This window comes from Bos grunniens, chromosome 14, assembly GCF_055505025.1.
Source record: "Bos grunniens cultivar Pamir isolate PY7600 chromosome 14, Bosgru_T2T1.0, whole genome shotgun sequence".
Lineage (NCBI taxonomy): Eukaryota > Metazoa > Chordata > Mammalia > Artiodactyla > Bovidae > Bos > Bos grunniens.
This window is the reverse complement of record NC_141178.1, coordinates 81,085,586-81,104,614: the sequence shown is the minus strand read 5'-3', so window position 1 is coordinate 81,104,614 and position 19,029 is coordinate 81,085,586. Positions and strand designations below refer to the sequence as shown.

Here is a 19,029-nt window from a genome sequence, read left to right as displayed (position 1 = left end):
CTGGCTCCCCATCACCTCCAGAACCTCATTTCCTGCCACACATCGTCATCCTCTACATGAACCTTCTGCTCCAGCCTCAGCGTCTTCCTACCGTTCCTCGGAGCCCACGCTCCTGCCTCAGGGCCTTTGCACTTGCTGTGCCCTCTTCCTGGGACGTTCTTCCCGACGGCCTCACCTCCTGTGGCTCCCAACCACCTCCGTACAACAGCAGTCCTGCTCCTCACTGTTATGTTCTCCCATCTACAGCTGTCATCTGTGCCCCGTATGATGGAGGCTCTGGGGAGCAGGGACGTCTGTCTGTCTCATGTAGGGCTCTCCCCTGGAGAGCAAGGGTGTCTGTCATCTCACTGGGGAGTCAGGGGCCTTCTGCTCAGAGCCAGCTGTACCAACATGCTCCAGCAGCATCAGCCCTCCCCTTCCATCTCTCGGGTCTTGGCTTCTCTCTGGGCTGATTCTTCTGAAGAGAAGGGTGGGGGTCCAGCAACCACAGAACAGACCGGCACTCTGGTCTCAGTCCCTCAGCTTTGATGGGCCCAGCTTAGCTCACACACTCACCCCTGAACCAATCGCCTTGGCCACAGGGGCAGGTAGGACTCCTACTAAGCAGGTCTGGGTCCACACCCTCCCTGGAGCTAGGATGGGACCTGGGCCCCCTTCCCCAGAGGACAGCTACAGTACTGGTACCATCCCCAGGGACCCGGGAGTGGGGCAGGCCAGTCAGCAGCGATGCTGGCCAGCCGTCAAGGACATTGAGGAGGTCTGCAGCCGCTCCCAGGCCTCAGAGGGCGGGAGAGGCCTCAGAGTGTAAGCGGAGCACTGCAGTCCCAAGTCTGACGCCTGGAGGATGCAGAGGATCGAGGGAGCTGGGTGCCAAGGAGGAATCTGGGCGCAGCTGTTGAGAGGCCCACTGGCCTGTGGTTGCCCCCGAGAGCACTGTGGGGAGGGGTTGCAGCCGTACCTCTGACAGCCATGCAAGACTCAAGGCAGAGTCAGGCTAGTCCTGGGCCTCTGAGGTTCCTGGCATCCTGCTGAGCTGGGCTGGCCCCTGGGACCAACAAGTGAGGGTTTGGTTCCACTTCCTGCCAGGACACAAGCACCCATTCCAGCCCTGACTGTGGGACCCTCCCCTTCCTGTGCATCTCTGATGAGCAGAACCCCTTTCTTGTAGAGACATTTCCTGCTTTGGTCAGTTCTCAGCCAGCTCCTTCTCAAGTCGATGTCCATCCCACCCTACGAAGGACTTCTCATTCCTCTTGTTTCATCCATTATGGGCTGAGTCTCTTTAACTCTAATGGAGCATCTCATTTCTCCTCATTCCAAAGACATGCCCATCAACCACTTAGAGGTATAAGCCAACATATTTCCCTTTTTGCCCTGGCTGCCAGGAAGCTTGTAAATAAAGTTCAGTTCAGTTCAGTCGCTCAGACGTGTCCGACCCTTTGCGACTCCATGGACTGCAGCAGGCCAGGCTTCCCTGTCCTTCACCAACTCCCAGAGCTTGCTCAAACTCATGTCCATCAAGTCAGTGATGCCATCCAACCATCTCATCCTCGTCAGGCCCTTCTCCAGCCTTCAATCTTTCCCAGCATCAGGGTCTTTTTCAATGAGTCAATTCTTCGCATCAGGTGGCCAAAGTATTGGAGCTTCAGCTTCAGCATCAGTCCTTCCAATGAATATTCAGGACTGAATTCCTTTAGGATGGACTGGTTTGATCTCCTTGTAGTCCAAGAGACTCTCTTGAGAGTATATGAAGTTACTGTTGAGTAATCTCTCACTGTGACACAAGGTGCTTCCTTTTGTTTCTTACTTCCTGATTAGTCTTCTTTTCAACTTAAAGCTTTAAGTTTAATTTAAAGCTCTCTTATTTAAAACTGTATTCGCAGCCCTAGGTTTTGGCAGTTGACAAGTAACAAATCAGCAATGAATAATAACATGCTGTGTGCCACCTGGATCTGAGATCCAAGATCGCCTCCTAACCCTGCTGTGAGCGCTCCGGGCTGGTCGCTCGTCTCACAGCCTTGGTTTCTTCTTCTGTGGGAGGGGCTGGTCCCTCCCTAGGTGTTGGGAGGGTCAGGAGCAACAGAGGACTGGGCAGCCTCTATGCTAGGGCGACCCTGGGTGAGCGGCCGACACTCTGGGCCTCAGTTGAGGGTTGGAAATCAGGACCCCAGCCCACCTGTCTTCTCTTGGATTTGTCCAGTTGGGGTGCTGTGGTCTCGGGCCCTGGGGGCCCCCTGACTCCTCAGACTCGCGGTGAGTTGTGACATCACAGGGAGTGAGCTGGGATCCCTGAGCAGGGAGGGATGGATGGGGAGGTGCTATGCCCCAGCCTGGAGTCCCCACAGTCCTGCTCGGACCCGCCTCCTTTCCTGCCCTCAGCCTTGGCCGCCCTCCCGCTCTGAGGTCGAAAAGAAGAAAGGATTAACAGACCGTGGATCATTCGGTCGAAACTTGCTAAGTGTACTGGGGGCCCCACTCTTACTAATGAATACAGACGGTGTGTGCTGTGCCCCTGAGCGTGCTGTCAGCAGGGAGGCATCCATGTGCTCAGGAGCTCAGCCCCATGGAAATGCAGACAGGGTCCGGTGACGGCCCAGTGACGATGCCTGGAGAGGGCCACGAGGTGAGGCAGAGCCTCGCAGGGGAAGACACAGGGGTGCCCCTACCTGTGGGTCTCTGAGGACGGGCTCTGAGCACAGATCTGAAAGATGGTTAGAGGTCACTGTGTGGGGAAGGAAGGGTGGACAGCCTTCCAGGCAGGGGGACCCCAAAGTGGAGAGACAGGAAGGAGGGGACCCTGAAGCGGGGGGAGCCATGGGGGCTCCATGCCGAGGGAGTGACAAGACCTGGTAGGCACTGGAGAGACGTGGAAGCGTGAGGAGACCCCACACTGCCTCCGGAGGCTCGCGTCCGGCGGCGGGGCTCCAGCTGGAGAGGAAGAGTCCCGCCCCAGTCCCTCATCAGCCTGGGGACGCGTCCCAGGGTGCTGACGCACAGGAAGCCCCAGCTCCGGGCGGACCCCGCAGGCTCCCCACCTCCGCACCTTGCCCTCCAGGCCCCGCCTCATCTTCAGGGCCCTCTGCCCCTGGCCTCCCAGGGCGAAGCAGGAAGGGAGGGGAGTCCTGCGCGGCTGGCCTTGGACCCCAGGGGCTCTGCCGTCTGCTGGTCACGGGGCTGCGTGGGTTTCAGGTGACACAGGTCCTGGTGCAAGGCCAGGGGTCCCCACAAGGGAGGTCATTCACCCCGAGAATCAGCAAGGGAGCCCCAAGGATGCCCTGGTGCGGCTGTGGGGCACAGTGACCCCACGGTGCCCCGGGACCAGAAGATTCCAAGAGTCCTCACAGAGCAGACAAAATGCCACTCCACCCGGAGCCCCCTTCCCCCAAAGCCGTCGTCACTCCGGCTGAGACCAGTGACCCCGAAAACTCAGCCACTTCTCGGTGGCACGGCTTGGGGCGAGAGGACAGGCCCGCTGACATTTGTGCGGGCACCACCGGGGACTCACGGAGTGGCATTTCATCCCTTCACATCAGGTTTTGCAAATCTGATCAGAGTGGCTGGCCCCTGGTCAGAGCTGACAGCCTCGCTCCGGGGGCCGCTCACAGGTCCAGGGGGAGCCACCAGGCACGGGGTGGCTGGGCGGGGAGACAGACCAGAGAGCTATTCCTGGGCCCTCGGCCCTGCGGGGCCTGGGGCAGCCCTGGGCCTGTGGCTCGACAGCACTGCGCAGGCGTGGAGCCCGGAGCCTGGCTGGGCTCTGCTTCTGCGGGCCCTGGCCGGGCTGTGTGAGCAGGACAGGGCCCCCGGGCAGCACAGTCCCTGACCCACAGGCGGTCTCACCCTGCTGCAGTCTGGCACACTGTCTTGAGCCCACACAAACACGCCGCCAGCGGAACCCGGTTTCCCGCATCTTCAGGGTCCCAGCACTCTCTGGGCTCCCGTAATGCCACACCCCCAGCTGCCCTCCCACCCCGTCCACTCCCCCTGCATTCTCAGTCCCACATCCAAATAGCACAGTCTGTCAAGGCTCAGTCAGACCCCCTCCACCCTGCAACTTGGGGAATCACTGGTCCCCTGGTATCTCTACTTCTCTCTCAAGCCCTGTCCTCTCAGCCTCAGCCCTGAAAAGCCAGCTGCAGGCATCTCCCACTGACCATGCGCCTAGCCTATCTGGAGCTTCCCCCTGGAACCACCCCTATCCCAGGACAGCCCCTGCCGATCCTACACCCCAACATTTCTGCTGAAGGAGGGCAGGAGCAAGCTGCCCCAGGGAGGCTTGGTGCTGCCAGGCCCGGAGCAGGGACGGAAGCCAGGAGGGACCTTTCCACCCAGGGCAGGTGGGCACTCTCCCCGGGGCTGAGGCTGCCCAGTGACCCCTCTGCTCCCCAGCAGCACGTCACTGGAGGCGCTGAAAAGCCTGCTGTCCACCACCAGGCACTGGCAGGACTTCGCCTACATGGAGCTGCAGGGCGCCTGGGACCTCTTTGCCACCATCCACACCTACCCACAGGGCGTGGGCCTCCTCGCCAGGTAGGGGCGGGGTGGGGCCAGGGGAAGGGGCCCGTCCTGGGTCAGCCCTGCCCAGGAGGCTGGGCTACGGACTGCAGCGACCCCCAGGACCTGCCATGAGCACAGCCCCAAGGACTCACACGTGTGCACACAGGGTGCCAGGGTACGGATGGCGCGGCTCACTGGCACACCCTGGGAGCCTAGAATGCAGACCTCTTGCCCGACGCCTAGCCCCCGTCTTGGCCGGAGGCTCCTAGGGGACCAGGGCCAGGTCCACTCCTCTGTCCATCCCATGCTTGGCCCACGCCAGTGGGTGCAGAAGGAGCAGGAGAAGGTCAGACAGAGGCGTGCCCACTCCGCTCAGCAACGCTTCTGGCCACCGGGCCCCTGGGTGGGTGGTGGCAGGAGGGTGGCCAGGGGCTGTGCCCACGAGCCTGCCCGCCTTCACCCTGCGCCCAGGGCCATGGTGCAGAACCAGTGCAGACAGATCAAGGCGCTGACCTTCCAGCTGCTGCCCAACCTGCATAGCCGGGAGGAGCGGGAGCGGAAGACGGCCATCATCATCTTCACGGAGGTGGGGGCCTGCACCCTGTCTCCAGCTGAACCCACTAGGACCTCCCTTGACCAACAGATTCCTCACACCCCGCCTTCCCACTCCCAGCTCCTCGGGGCCCATGGTCGGGGGCTCCTGGTTTAGGCCCCTCTCCACCTGCATCCTGGGGGACCGTCTCTCTCCTCCCCAGCCCTGATGTCTTGGGGTCTCACCCCTGGAACGGTGAAGCTGAGAGGGCAATGGCTGGAGCCAGACAGGCACTGGGTATACCAGGCCCTGGGGCTGAGAGCTGGGCCATGGCCAGACAGGTGAGGGCCTTTGTCATTTCCACAATGGACAGAGCCTGGTGTGACTCCACACACCACCCCTGTAGTGAATCTGGCTCTCCCTCCATGGGGCTGGGTCTCCAGGTGCCCTATGAGCCAGGCTGCATTGAGTATGTTGTTCCCAGCTTCGCTGTGTGACCTCAGACAAGGCCCTTTCCCCCTCTGGGCCCGTTTCCCCAGTTATGCACTGAAGGATTGAAGCAGCTTGGCACTGGGTTTCAAACACTCATTAACCAAGATACCCAGAGAGGGGCAGGTCAGCCACCCTCCCCGAGCCCCAGCCCTGGTCCTAGAGCCCGGATCCCACAGACACAGGCCCCCTACAAGAGGCTGCCAAGCCTGATCCGCCTGCCCGGGGGCTCCCAGTTCCTCTACAGCCCCACCCTGCTGGAGGTGCTCCCCAAAGAGGTTGCCCTGTCCGTGCTGGTGCGAAGCCTCAGGGACCCCAGCCCCGAGATCCGCGTGCTGAGCCTACAGGGCCTAGGGAACATTCTTTTCCACCCGGAGAAGGTAAGCGGGTGCGGGAGCGGTGATAGACGCCCCGGAGAGCGGCTGGGTGCACAGGGCTTTTGTGTCGTTGCCGTTAGAAACCTGCCCTGCTGGTCCAGTCGGTGGTCGGACCTGCATCCCAGCACCCAGGTGGTGCTCAGAGAGGGTTTGTGCTGTTAAGTGACTCACTGGCTGAAAACAGATCTAATATTGTAGAACCAGACAGAGTTTAGGAAGCCAATGAAGCTGCCGAAAACTTGTTTGAAAGTTGCAAAACCAGCCTAGCTTGCACAAGGAGTCCCTGATAAGGTCTTTGATGGTAGAAACTGTTCATTTGCTGACATGTCACTTCCTGACAGTTCATCCAAACAGTTCACACTGCACCCAAGAGGAGCAGAAAGAACTTGTGGAAAAGGAACTTAGCTTTTCCTTTTTAAAGTAATGTAAAGCTGGGAAATGGTCATTGCCACTTAGAAGGTCTGGGGTCACCACTGGTGCACCCACCTCCCTGCGACGTGAGATGCCAGTGACTTCAGTGGTACCCACCCAACCAAATTTGTCTTGTCTAGCCCCCAAGACCCCTCTGACTCCTGGGGAAGCCAGGAATAGGGGCAAAGGCAGGGTAGGGCGGAGGAAGGGAAAGTTGGTCTCCAGGACTTGGCGGGGGGCCCTCTGGCCAGAAAGGGGACAGACAGGAAGGCCCTGGCAGCCGACTGACATGGGTTAGTGCTCCCCTGACCCCAGGAGGACCGCAGGGTCTCAGAGAGAGGAACCCTGTCCCGTCTGTCCACAACTCCCGGGGGACAGACCAGGGCTAGGAGCACGTGTCCCCGGACGGCAGAGCCAGGGCGAGATGGAGTGGGGTGGGTACAGTGTGGGTGCCCAGGCATGGATGGGGGTCTGGAAAGGGGCCGCAGAGGGAGCCAGCCCCGGCTCGCACGGCCCACCGGCACCCGCCCCCGCAGGGAAGCCTGCTCCGCGGACAGCTGCCGCCCTTCCTCAACGGCTTCTTCCAGAGCAGCGGGCAGGTGCTGGTGCGCGTCATGGGCACCGTGTCGGACGTGCTGCACCGTCTGGGCGCACACAGCACGGAGGCCCAGGGCCTCAGCATTGCCATCAACACCCGCTCCTTCTTCGATGATGTGAGTGCGCCCGGGAGGGGCGGGCACCCCATCTCGTGGCCCTCCAGCGCCTTCCCCGGCTCCCTTCCTTGAAGGCCGCTGTCCCACTGGGGCAGGGAGGTGGAGGGGCAGGGCAGCTCCCTGGGTGTGTGGCGTGTGTGGCACAGGTGGGCTGGCCAGGGGCTGCCGCTGGCACTCGCCCTGCACCTTCAGCTGAACGCCAACCTTCATCTCAGCCCCACGCGTCCCTACCCTCCTGACTCATGAGCCCCTGTGGATAACAGATTCTCCTTCAGGGCAAGTCAGAGGGATAAGCCTGCCCTCCCAAGTCAGCATCCGTGACACCTGGGTTGTCAGGATGCAACCACAGGCATGAGAGAGGAATGAGTGTAGGTCCCTGAGGATGGCTGTGACCCTCCCCAGGGGCTGGTGGAGGTGGGAAGCACAGCCCTGCCCCGAGAGGTGTGTGAGGGGGGAGGCGCAGCCCTGCCCAGAGCCCTGTCTGAGGGGGGGAGGCTGAGTCCTTCCAAGAGCTCTGTATGAGGGGGAGGTGCAGCCCTGCCCTGAGCCCTGTCTGAGGGGGGAGGCCGAGTCCTGCCCTGAGCCCTGTCTGAGGGGGGAGGCCAAGTCCTGCCCAGAGCCCTGTCTGAGGGGGGAGGCCGAGTCCTGCCCAGAGTCTTGTCTGAGGGGGGAGGCCGAGTCCTGCCCCAGAGCCTGTCTGAGGGGGGAGGCTGAGGTCTGTTCCTGGAGTCTGGAGCCCCAATGAAGGAGTCCTGCTGAGGGTACTGGGCCCCACGTCCCGCCTGAGTGGAGGGTCCCAAGGAGGGTCTGGCTGGGCTCCAAACCTCTGTCTTGCAGGAGCGGGACGGGGTCCGGGCAGCGGCCATGGCCCTGTTCGGGGACCTGGTGGCGTCGGTGGCAGGCCAGCAGCTGGGCGGGCTGCGAGCCCAGGTGCACCAGAGCATGGTGCCCCTGCTCCTGCACCTGAAGGACCCCTGCCCCGCCGTCGTCACGGTCAGTGCCTGCGCCCGGCCTTCGCCTTGGCGGGGCTGGGGCCCCACGGCGGGCAGGGTGCTGCTGAGAGCCAGGGACACCCCCTGGGCCGCGGGGCCAGCCCCTCCCTGGGTTCCTGCTCCTCCCTGTGTGCACACACGTGCCCATGTGTGGCTGTGCATCTGTGGTCAGGACACCGTCTGTCCTGCTCACTGCTGTGTCTCCAGCGCCAGGCATGTCCTCGGGTGCAGGTGGTTCATTGAACTTGAAATATGGGCTGAGCCCTGCGTGTGCCAGCCAGTGCCCCGCACCAGGCCATTAAGAATTGCTCAGCCTTCCTGCAGCTCCCGGCCACTGGGGGGATAAACAAGCAGCCAGTTTCTAAGCGGATAGGGACTGAACACTGCCTTCAGTCCAGCGGGGCCGTGGTGCTGGCCAGGGAGGCGGGTGGGCTCAGGGTGCAGCCTGAAGGCAGCGGGAAGGAGCCGGGGAGCCCAGGAGGGCCGCGCCCACTGCAGCTTCCTCAGAGCCACCGCCCACGCCCGGCCCTCCCTGCTGTCCCGCAGCAGGCCAAGTTCGCCTTCTACCGCTGCTCCGTGCTGCTCCGGTGGCGGCCGCAGCACACCCTCTTCTGCGCGCTGGCCTGGGAGAAGGGCCTCAGCGCCCGCCACTTCCTCTGGAACTGCCTGGTGAGGGCCCGCAGCGGGGAGGGGACGGGAGGCTGGCCGCCAGGTCCCTGGGGCCGGCCAGCTCTGGCCCCAGTGAGTGACAGAGACGTGCTCCCCAGATGAGCCACAGCCAGGAGGAGTTTGGCATCCACTTGGCGCAGGCCCTCAGCTACCTGCACAGCCGCCATGACCACATCAAGACCTGGGCGGCACTCTTCATAGGTGAGCAGGGCGGGGGGCCGGGCTCAGGGACCCCCAGGCCGGCCCTGCCTGAGCACCCTGACCCTCACCCTCACCCGTTCCTCCACTGCAGCTGGAACGTGGGTTCCGCTGGCAAGCGAGGAGAGGGGCAAGTGAGGGGGTCTCAGGGGTTCAGTTCTTTGGGCCGGGCCCTTCTGTGTTCTGGCCCTGTCTTTCCAGCGGTCCCTCACACAGGAGAACTCCTTCCCTATGCCAGGGAGGGGGAGAGGGAGAGAGGGAAGAGGGGAGAGGTTCAGCAGCCCCCTCCCACTAGCCAGCATGCTCCTTGTCTGTCACACAGGTTATACCATCTGCTACCACCCCCGGGCCGTGTCCCAGATGGTCAGTGACGTGGACACAAAGCTGCTGTTCTGCAGTAAGGGATCATCCTTACTCCATCTACCCCTATCCATGTCAGCAGGGAGCACGGGCCCCCAAACACAGCGGGCAGGGTAGGGAAAGGGAGTGCCCAGGCCTGGAAGGCCGAGGAGGTGGGGTCTGGGTGCCCAACTGCCCCCACCCCATGTGGGAAGGAGGGTGCTACTCCACCAGGGCTGTGGGCAGACGGGGCGTGGAGGGTACCTCTGATTCGTCCCTCCTTTCCTGGAGCTTTTGAGGATCTCAAAAAGAGCCCTGAACCCAGCGTCCGAGACTTCGCCAGCAGGCAGGCCTCCTTCCTTCAGAAGATGGCAGCCAGACCGCGGTGACCTCCAGCTGTCATCCGCCCCGCCCCCCCGTCCCCCTCCCCCGTGCCCACCACACCGCGCAGCCCTGCCCTGTCTGCATAGAGCTTGGCTACATGACATTTTTCCATTTGAAAGAAAGATCTAGATTCAACAAAGAAGCGTCACACCTCTGCGCTCCCTGCCCACCATCCCATGGGCCCCCCGGAGACACTGGCAGGCCAGGGGGTGGGCACAGATGGTGTGTCCCCCAGAGACAAACTGTGAAGTCTGGGCAGGGACTCCCACTTGTGGCCACCAGGTGGCTTCCCGGTGACTGGAGCCCAAACCACGGCCCGCCGATGTCCTGGGTGCTGAGTGGGCACTCCCAAGGCATCCATGGCCCTCGGGGCTCACGGCTGAGTGGAGTCACCCACCATGGCGCCCCCGCAGGCTTCAGTCTGTCTCCGGCTTAGAGCTCCGTGGTCACTGGGAGGCTGATGGTGGGGAAGAGGTCCCTTGGCTGGTCTCCCTCTGCCCAGGGGACTCGAAGTCACCCTCCACCCCCGTCTCTAGCCTCCTGAGCCCCGTCAGGGCTGGCACCTGGGGTTGGCAGCAGAACCGGCCTGGCTCAGTCAGATCTTCCAGGTGGGCTTGGCTCACCCTGAATGACTGAGGTGAGGATCTCAACACTCTGAGCCTCAGCTGTCCCATCTGTAAAATGGGTAGTAAAACCTTCCTCCAAGACCCCTTGGAAGGTTGAGTCCAAAAGAGGTCCCCAGACTCCGAGGGAGCCCCTGAAGACCCACCTGAGCTTCAGCGGGTCTTTCCCCTCCCAGCCTTGGTTTTTCCACTTGTGCAATGGTGGGGGTGGGCCCTTCCCTCGCCTGAGAGCGCCTCCCTGCTAGAGTCCTCCCTAGGGTCTCCCCCAGCTGGCCGCTCTCCAGCAGGAGGTCCAGCCCCGCCCGGCCTACCCCCTGCCTTTCCCCCCACGCGCCCTCCCAGGCCCTCCCGACGTGGCCCAGGCAGAGCTTCTACCCAGAGAGCTCTCCCCACATCCCCTGCCTTGGGACTGCCACGTAACCTGGCCCTCGAGGGCCTGCCAAACAAGGCCCCCCACCCCTCGTCAGGCTGTCCCACCATCCCCCATGGACTGTGAGCCCCTCGGGACAGGCCTGGGGTTGCACCCAGGAGGCCCCACAACTTGGATGGTGGGTTGAAAAAAATACAGCAACTGCAGACTCACTGGTGTTGTTCAGTATGACCGGGGAGAGGAGTAAAAGACCCTGGGCAGAGCTGGGCCCCTGCCCGCCCGTCTGCGAGTCTCTGAATGGCACCACTTGAGGAGGGGCTCTGGGTGGGTTTGGCTTTTCACAGCTCTCCATTTTGTCCACAGGCCCCTGTGGATGCCCTCCACCCCACTTCTGCTACAACCCCTGGGTGGGAAGAGGGTCCCCTGAGCCCAGCTTGGGGGGGGGGTGCCATCTCCCCTAAAAGGGAGGCCTTCCTGGTTCCCCACAGTGGGCAGTGGGCAGTGGGGCCTCCTGCACGTCCCCCTGCCCCACCCCAGTTCATCCTGCCCCTGGGAAGTCTGGTCTTAGTAAAAGCCTGGAGCTGGGTAGGCCCGGGCCCCAGAGGCTTCTGCAGCCAATGGTGACTGGATAAACCCCCAGGGGGAACTGAGACAGGTGAAGCCTGAAGTTGAGGGAGCACAGGCCTTACCAGCAGGGTGGAAGGCTCTAGACCCGGGCACACAAGAGGTGCCCCAATAACCAGCAGCAACAGTTGACTGCCAGGCTGGCCACAGCAAGCCAGGGGTGGGAGACAGGGCCTGAGACCTGGTGGGTGGGCCACCATCCCACCCGGGAAGGTGCGGCCAACCTGCCCCAGGGAGGGGCTGGCCCCCAGCTCTGCGAGAGCAGAGCTGCTCACGGAGCAGGGCAACATCTGTGCCCTCCAGCAGGCCCAGCCCCCAACACACTCTGACCTTTCACCCCAGGAACCCCGGGGTCACCCTCCACCCCTCCAGCTTCCCCTCCCCGCTCCGGGGTGAGGAGTCGGCGTGTCCCTCCACCCCAAGCCCAGTGGGCACCATCACCCCCTCCCTTCTCTGGGCTTCTAAGACTGAAGTCAGGACACTTAGTAGGGGGCAGGATGAGGAAGCCACCCCGCCGGACACATGGCCCAGAATAATTACCAAGTGACCCATCCTGTCCCGCACGGGGGCAATGCCAGTGACCCGGCCCCCAACACAGCAACAGGGCAACTGGGCAGAGCCCACTCGGGCCTCAGCCCCTGATGTGTTTGATCTGGGACGGCCCCACCCTGAGGCAGGGAGTGCAGGGACCCAGCGTGGACGCCAGGGGGCGGCCAAGCACAGCCGGCAGGAGGGGACGCGCCCCGCAGCATCCCTGGGTCCCGCCAGCCCCCCAAGGCCGCCCACACCCCGTTCTCCAGGCACACACAGCCACAGGGTCTGGTTTTATTGCCTTCGAGTGTCCAGAACACCTGACTGCCCCAGACCCAATAATTTAAGGTGCCAAGAACAGGTCAGGGTGAGGGGCCACAGACAAGGGGCTGGGCCCAGTGGTTAAAAAATACACCAGCCCCCAAACAAACCGGCCAGGAAGGAGAGCTGCCCGGAGGCGGTGTGGGCAGGGCATTAACAGGACAGCCAGGGACATAAGGCAGGGAGATTGGGGGGGGGATTAAGCCTCAGAGGGACAGTGAGGGCTCAGGGCACAGAGAGACAGACACGCAGGCAAAGACAAAAGGAAGGCTGGACCAGACAGCGGTGCACGCACATGCACACGTGTGCATGCACACACACACACACCTGCTGGGTGGACAGAGGGAGGGAGCAGAGACAGAAGACACCCGCGAGGGGTGTGGGGGCAGGTGTGCCGGGGGGCTGGGAGCAAAGGGCAGAGGGCGGCCCGTGGCGGGAGCCTTGCTGAGCCCGCGCCGGGTGCCCAGGGCCTGAGCTACATGATGCAGCACTTGGTCTTGTGCGCGTGGGGGTCCTTGAACCGCAGTCTCTGCTTCGGCCGGTATTTTTCCAGGTAGGTGAGCTGTTTGCTGTTGATGGCTCCGCGCCGCTTCCTGGGCAGACGGGACCGGGGTGGGGGTCAGGTAGGACCCAGGCTCGGCCGCCCACCCTGCCCCAGAGCTGCAGGCCCCAGAGGCGAGAGGGGCTGGAGTGGGTCCCCGTGACCCACAGAGCCCCCCCACCTCTGGGCCTTTGCCCGGGCTGTTCCTTCCGCCAGAATCACTGTCACTGCAGCCACCGCTGCTGACCTTCAGGTCACCTGGCTATCGCTCCTCCAGGCTGACCGCCTCACCTCCCCAACCCCAAGGTCCGCACCCTCCAAGGCCCGCGTGTTTACCTGGGTACCACCACCCACCCCCCGAAAGCAGAGCCTGTGGGGATTGGAGCCTGGCATGCCGGCTGGCTGGGAGGGAGAGGAGAGGAGACAGGAGGTGGTCCTCAGGTGCCTGGGTGTGGGGGTACCTAGCACTGCCCACCAGGCACTTCCAGAGGTCCCCACCGCCCGAGACCTTGGACATGGCTGTGGACTGGCACTGGTCAATGATGCGTGGGCCGGGGAGGAGCAAGCCTGTGCTGCTCTGAGTCACCAGGTTGGGCCCAGCCCCCAGTCACAGGCCTGGAACTAGGGAACCGCAGGCTCAGGTGAGTGGGGCAGAGGTGACGGTGAAGGCCTGGCCCTTACCCTGGGGCCGCCTCAGATCTGTGCCAAGGCACAGAGCTGCACACAGGCTCACGGAGAGAAACCGTGTGCCTGGTGTGTGTGCACACGTGCCAGGGTCCCGAGGAGGCCAGAGCTCCTGCGGGCGCACGCAGGGCTGGCCGCCTGACTGGTAAACAAGCCTGCCTCTGGGAGAAAGAGATGGCTGTGCCCTGGGAACTGTCGTCGGGGGAGCAGCACAAGAAGACACCCAGGCACGGACGGTGCACGAGTCTCACACATACACACTCACAGTGGGTGGGCTGGGGGCGGGCTCAGGTCTTCTGTGCCCACCCCACTGTCCCTGCTGCCACCCCGGGACCCTGCTCCACCAGGGCTCCTTTCCTGGGGGCAGCAGCAGACAGGAGCCCCCTCCCCCCAAGGAGAGGAGGTTGGGAGACCTCCATGGGGGCTGAGAATGGGGCGCAGAGGGCCCAGGGGCCAGGGCTTCAGAAGGGCAGTCCTGAAAGATCCTGGGGTGTCACCTGTCCCGGGGGGGTTGGGGCAGCTGGGGCAGGTGGCACGGGGGGGCTCCTTTCACTGCTGGGCTGGGTTGGATGGCTTCTGGGGGTTCCTCCTCTCCCAAGAGCTGAGGGGAGTGACACCCCACGTCAGGAGTGCTGGAGGCTTAAAGAGGTGTCTGCCCCAGCTCCCTGTGTCAAAGATGGGTTTGGACCGGCCTGTTACTCAGCACCGCAGGGCCAGTGCGGACTGATGCACCCCAGGCTGAAGGAGCCATGGGCCCCAGAGAGGGGACCAGCCAGGCACTGCATGTAGCCTCTCCTCACTCTCTGCTCCCAGTCTGGGGAGCAGACCACACACAGGGACCCGTCCTCAGTCGGGGCTAGGCAGCCTGAGGGGTACGCTGGTACCACAGGAGGCTGCCCTGAACTGGGGAAGGCCTCAGAGGATGGCACGGGGCCAGGGGTCAGGAGTGCCTCCTGGCGGGGCCCTGGGCCCCTGCGGGGTAGGGAGGGAAGGATAAGGACCCCCTGCACCCACCAGCGCCCTTCCCCACCAGCCACTCACTGTCGGATGAACTGGATGGCGTCCTCATACTTCATCCCGCTCTCGATGAGGGCCAACGCCAGGCTTCCTGGAAGGCAGCGTCTTTTCTCTCTCTTTATTCCAAGGAATAATGGCTCTTGACATAAACGACTCCCGCTAGCAATTAGCGGTGATTAATGCAGAACTCGCTGCAGAAGTGGAGGAAGTTCGCCTGGAGGGGGTGGGCGAAGATGGCACATTCATGGGTTTGTGACAAACGCATGTGGAATGGGAGGTGGGTACTCCTGGGGGCTTCCTCCAGAGCTCTTGGGCCTGGGAACCAGCGGAGGCCAGTGTGGCCAGGGACTGATGACCGGGCTGGGGTCAGAGGACGCAGGCCCCTTCCAGGAACGCTCACCCACCACAGACCCAGGTGCCTGGGGCTCCAGGCGGGAGCCCTCAACGGCCAGGGGAGACCAGCCGTCCTGCGGCCGGAGCCCAGCTAAGCTCGGATGCACGTCCACCCTGTCCTTCAGTTACAAGCTGACCCCACACGGTGCACCATCCCTCTGTCCCACAGACAGGAGACCAGGGACCAGAGAGGTCAGCGAGCTTGGCTGGCCTCGGCTCAGGGCCATCAGAGGAAGCACGGACACTGAACCAGGAACCTGCTGGTCACTCTGCCCGCCATGGTGGCAGACCTGAGTCTCCCCAGCTGGGAGAGTGGGGGATGATGGGACTGGCCTGGTCTGGGGCTGGGACACTCTGGGGCGGGCCCTGCCCTCTCTCCTTGGGCCACAGGAGCCGGCAGAATGACCTGAGCCTGAATGTCAGAACACCCTGCAAACTTCTGGCCCCCCTGCCCTCATTAACACCACCCCTCCGCCCCGGCCTGTCCCCAGGATCCCCATTAACTCCGTCACGCGGGGGAGAAGGGATGCTGGCGGTCAGCTCCTCTTCTTAATTTAATTTCAGGGCTCGTTAGCATTCAGTAATTAAAGGCCATGAGAACATTCAACACCCCGGCAACAGCCCAGCACTGGGGCCTCAAACGGGCCTCAGCAGCTCCTGCTGGAGACAGTCCCTGCCCCACAGAGATAAACCAGCCTCAGGCCAAGTGACAGAGTGCCCATTTCACAGATGAGAAGCCTGAGGGCGTACCAAGCCAAGGGACTCCAAGTGCTCCAAGTGCACGCTTCCTCGGCCATTCAAACATCTCAGCCAGCACCAGGCAGGCCCTCCTCCTGCGCTGAGCCTGGGTCCCCAGCACACCCATCTGTCTGAGGCCTCTGCCGAGCTGAGCCTGCCGCCGCCACTGGGGTCCCCCAGGCTCCCCAGACACCCTCCTCTCCAGCCTCCCCATCCCAGAGGATAGAAGCTCCAGCTTTCCCCTGCCCCCACCCAAACTTTGGGCCTCCCTGACACCTTTCCTTCTCTAACCTTCAGGAAATTGCCCTGGAGCTGCACCCCTCTCCCAGGTTCCTCTCCGATTTCCAGCGCGGCTCATCTGGATTATCCCAGGTTCCTCTCCGATTTCCAGCGCGGCTCATCTGGATCATTGCAATTGCCTCCAGCTCTCGTGGGCTTCCCTGGTGCCTCAGATGATAAAGAACCCACTTGAAAGGCTGGAGACCTGGGTTCAATATCTGAGTGGGGAAGATCCCCTGGAGGAGGGCATGGCAACCCACTCCAGTGTTCTTGCCTGGAGAATCCCGTGGACAGAGGGGCCTGGTGGGCTAGAGTCCACAGGATCGCAAAGAGTCGGACGCGACTGGGCGACTAACACTTCCACTTTTCAATGCCTCTGCGGGACCCGCGCCCAAATCTATTTTCAACCCATTGCAGCAAAGTGATCCTTCTAGACCAGTGCTTCCCAACCTTTCTTTCATTTTCTGCCCCTCAGCACCTAAGGGGTCTTTCTAGACATGCTTTCCTAGTTTGCCCCCCAAGAAATTTTAAGACCACAGATGAACTGTGCATCTCTGTGTGAGTACTTTATGCGAAGCTGTGCTTCAGACATAACAATTAAGCTTTCTTCACTGAAATCTTAAGAACCAGATTTAAGAACTACTCCCCAAGAACCAGATTTTCCCCTTGGGGGTGAAATCAACACCACCCCTATGAATGCATGCTTTAAAGAATTAATGAGCTGCTGCCATTGCTCAGATCCAAGCCCACCGCGGAACAAGCCAAAGTTCTGTTAATTCTGTCCTGACCCCACACGAGAAGCTGGCGTCCTTCACCTCCTGGGCTCCCCTCCTCAGAGTCTGCCCCCCACCCTCCTTCCCTGGGGGCTCTGATCAAACCCCTCTCTGGTGCCTTCCTCCCCCACCTGCCTGACACCCCTCGAGCCTCTCGGTAGCCCTGGAAGGCAGCACTCCCAGCCCCACACGCCTAGGGCAGGTGGCAGAGCAGAGAGCCCGTCTAAAAAGGAGCAAGAACAGCTCAGGAACTCCACGGAAAGCAGCAGCAGGCGCCTGAGGACGGGCCGGGAGGATGGCGGACAGGGAGGGCGGCCCACGCCCTGCCCCTGCCACGGGCCCCGCAAAACCTGTCCCCACGAGGCCTGCTCACAGCTCCCGCCTCTCGTTCTACAGGGTCTGGGGCTGGTGACCTAGGCAGTCACACTCCAGGGCTGGTTTAGCGCTCTGCTGTCGTCATCCTGCCATTTTCCTGATTTTGAACACGGGCCCCTGGTCCCATCTGGCTCTGGGCCTACACAGTCTCGCCTGCAGAGGCTGCATCAGTTGGGAGGCGCTAGACCGTGCCGCGGGAGGAAACACCTCCGAATCTTAGGAGCTGGGGCAACGAGGGGCGATTTCTCTCTCGCTGCAGGTGCCTCCGGGACGCAGGACGGTGGAGGAGGCACTGTCTCCGGAGCCACGGGTCATGGGGCAGAGGAAGGAAGGACTCCTGAGGGTCTTGTCCCGGCAGGAAGGCCTCTGGCCCCAAAGAGACGCATGTCACGGTGACCAGGACTCGCTGGCCAGCACTAGTCACAGGCCCCACCTAAACACAGGGGGCTGAGGGAGCAGCCCCCACGCAGGGAAATTGCAGAGGCAGGAGCAGGACACACTGGGTGAAGCGCGTACGCCAGGGACGGCAGGGAGCCGCTCGGCCAGCCCACGCCCCGCTCCTGAGCCAGGGCCGAGGCGACGGCCCTGACCTGGGCTGGGAGCTCTTCACAGGCTGGCTCCCGCCAGCGTCCGCCCGGCCCCCTTCATTGTCATTCCAGGCTGAGCACAGGCCGCATCTGAGGGGGAGGGACGCAAAGTGGTCCTCGAAGCAACTCAATTAATCCTCCATCGGAAATTCTAACACGATCAATTTGGGGAGCCGGCCGACATCGCAACACAGTAATTAGGAACAAGTTTCAACTCCCGGCTTCCTTTGAAGATTGTAATTGCAATTAATTAAACATTCTCACTGTTCCTCAGAGTCTGTTCCCGAAGAAACTGGAGCAGACGCAGCGGGTGGAGGGACCCTGACCCCTGTTCCCAGCAGTGCAGGGATCAAACGGGAGCCCTCTCCTTGGAATATGGAAGGACATGGCGTCTCCAGTCTCCCTGGGAATGCTGTGTTGGCTAGGAGGTTAGAGGGAACCTGCCTCGGGTTCTGAGCTGACACCCTGACTCCTGTCCTCCCCCAGGGACCCCCAGGATGCCCAGCCTCCCTGTTCAGCAAGCTGAGAGCCCCCGGTCACATTCATAACATTCAGAGCAGCCCCCACAAGTAGGTTCTAGGGACAGAGGTCCCACGTGACCACTGACAGGTCACACCCTGCCCTGCATGCTGCTGCACCAGCAGTGATGTGAATGAGCTGGCGAGGCTGCCGGTGCCCCGAGGGAGGGATGTGAAGAGGAGGTGTGTGCTGGGCTCCAGGGTGGAGAGGCAGGACAGAGGAGGAGCAGCCACCCTGGGTTAAGACAAGGGGACAAGGCTAGCTGCCAGAGAGTGCACAGTCCCAGCGGAAATAGCTGGCCTCTGTGGGCTGGCATTGCATGCCAGGCTGACCCAGGGGTCTAAACAATGAGCCCTCCCACCTCCCCTTCAGCGTCTCACCCGGAAGCACCATGACCGTGCCCCCACCTACCACTGAGGACCTGAGGCCCTGGTTAAGCGCTGACCAAGGGCTGCAGCACTGGGGCATAGAGGACACAGCTTTCTAAAAGAGGTACGTTGTCTCCCGGAGCCTGGGAGGCAGCCATTACCCACCCCAGTGAGTACCAGGGCCCAATGTCACAGCGGTCAGCTCCTGACACAACACCCACAGTATTCAGTGCAGACCACCAGGCTTGATTCTGAGAATAGGGCGGAATCTTCTGGCAAGTCAGAGGGGGTGAAAGGGTCTGCAACATTCAAAAGAAGGTATTGCTCTCCAATTTTCAAAAATAATTGGAAGCATCATTTTTAAGATTTTAGCCCCTCAGCCTAAGACTCGAAAGCCAGTCCAGGATAAAACAGTGCGGCCAGAAGGCAGAGGCACCGCACCTGGGAGATCACGCCTGAGGAAAGCTAGGGCGGAGGGCACAGGGGGCTCTGAGCACCCTAGCAGCCAGAGCAAACAGGTCCGGGGAGGCTCCATGGCGCTGTCTGCAAGGAGGGCAACAGGAGACCCTGCGTCCCGAAGGGGCTGCCCAGACGCTCATCCAAGGGGCAAGGAGCAGAGGTCCTGACGCCTCCCGACTCCCCCACCCACAGGTTTCTGATGCAGGAAGTCTTCCCACCCCCTAAT

At 62.3% G+C, this 19,029-nt stretch overlaps 1 protein-coding gene and 1 long non-coding RNA gene across 3 annotated transcripts in view; one reads left to right on the top strand and one right to left on the bottom strand.

Moving 5' to 3' along the window:
• Positions 1-9,740, top strand: part of LOC147359739 (maestro heat-like repeat family member 5) — a 59,956-nt gene extending 50,216 nt beyond the window's left edge. For both annotated transcript variants that reach the window (XM_086337544.1, XM_086337545.1), the window contains exons 22-30: positions 4,390-4,530; positions 4,969-5,083; positions 5,755-5,898; positions 6,843-7,019; positions 7,857-8,012; positions 8,558-8,680; positions 8,779-8,881; positions 9,201-9,275; positions 9,509-9,740. In XM_086337544.1, the coding sequence (XP_086193670.1) occupies positions 4,390-4,530; positions 4,969-5,083; positions 5,755-5,898; positions 6,843-7,019; positions 7,857-8,012; positions 8,558-8,680; positions 8,779-8,881; positions 9,201-9,275; positions 9,509-9,606 (1,132 nt within the window). In that variant the 3' untranslated portion in view covers positions 9,607-9,740. The remainder of the gene's footprint in view (positions 1-4,389; positions 4,531-4,968; positions 5,084-5,754; positions 5,899-6,842; positions 7,020-7,856; positions 8,013-8,557; positions 8,681-8,778; positions 8,882-9,200; positions 9,276-9,508) is intronic.
• A 2,289-nt stretch (positions 9,741-12,029) lies between these two features.
• LOC147359738 (uncharacterized) lies at positions 12,030-14,599 on the bottom strand. Its single transcript, XR_015141173.1, has 2 exons — positions 14,337-14,599; positions 12,030-12,663 (listed from the first exon to the last, which is right to left on the bottom strand). It is a non-coding gene; the product is annotated as an uncharacterized LOC147359738 (long non-coding RNA).
• Positions 14,600-19,029: the final 4,430 nt, after the last annotated feature.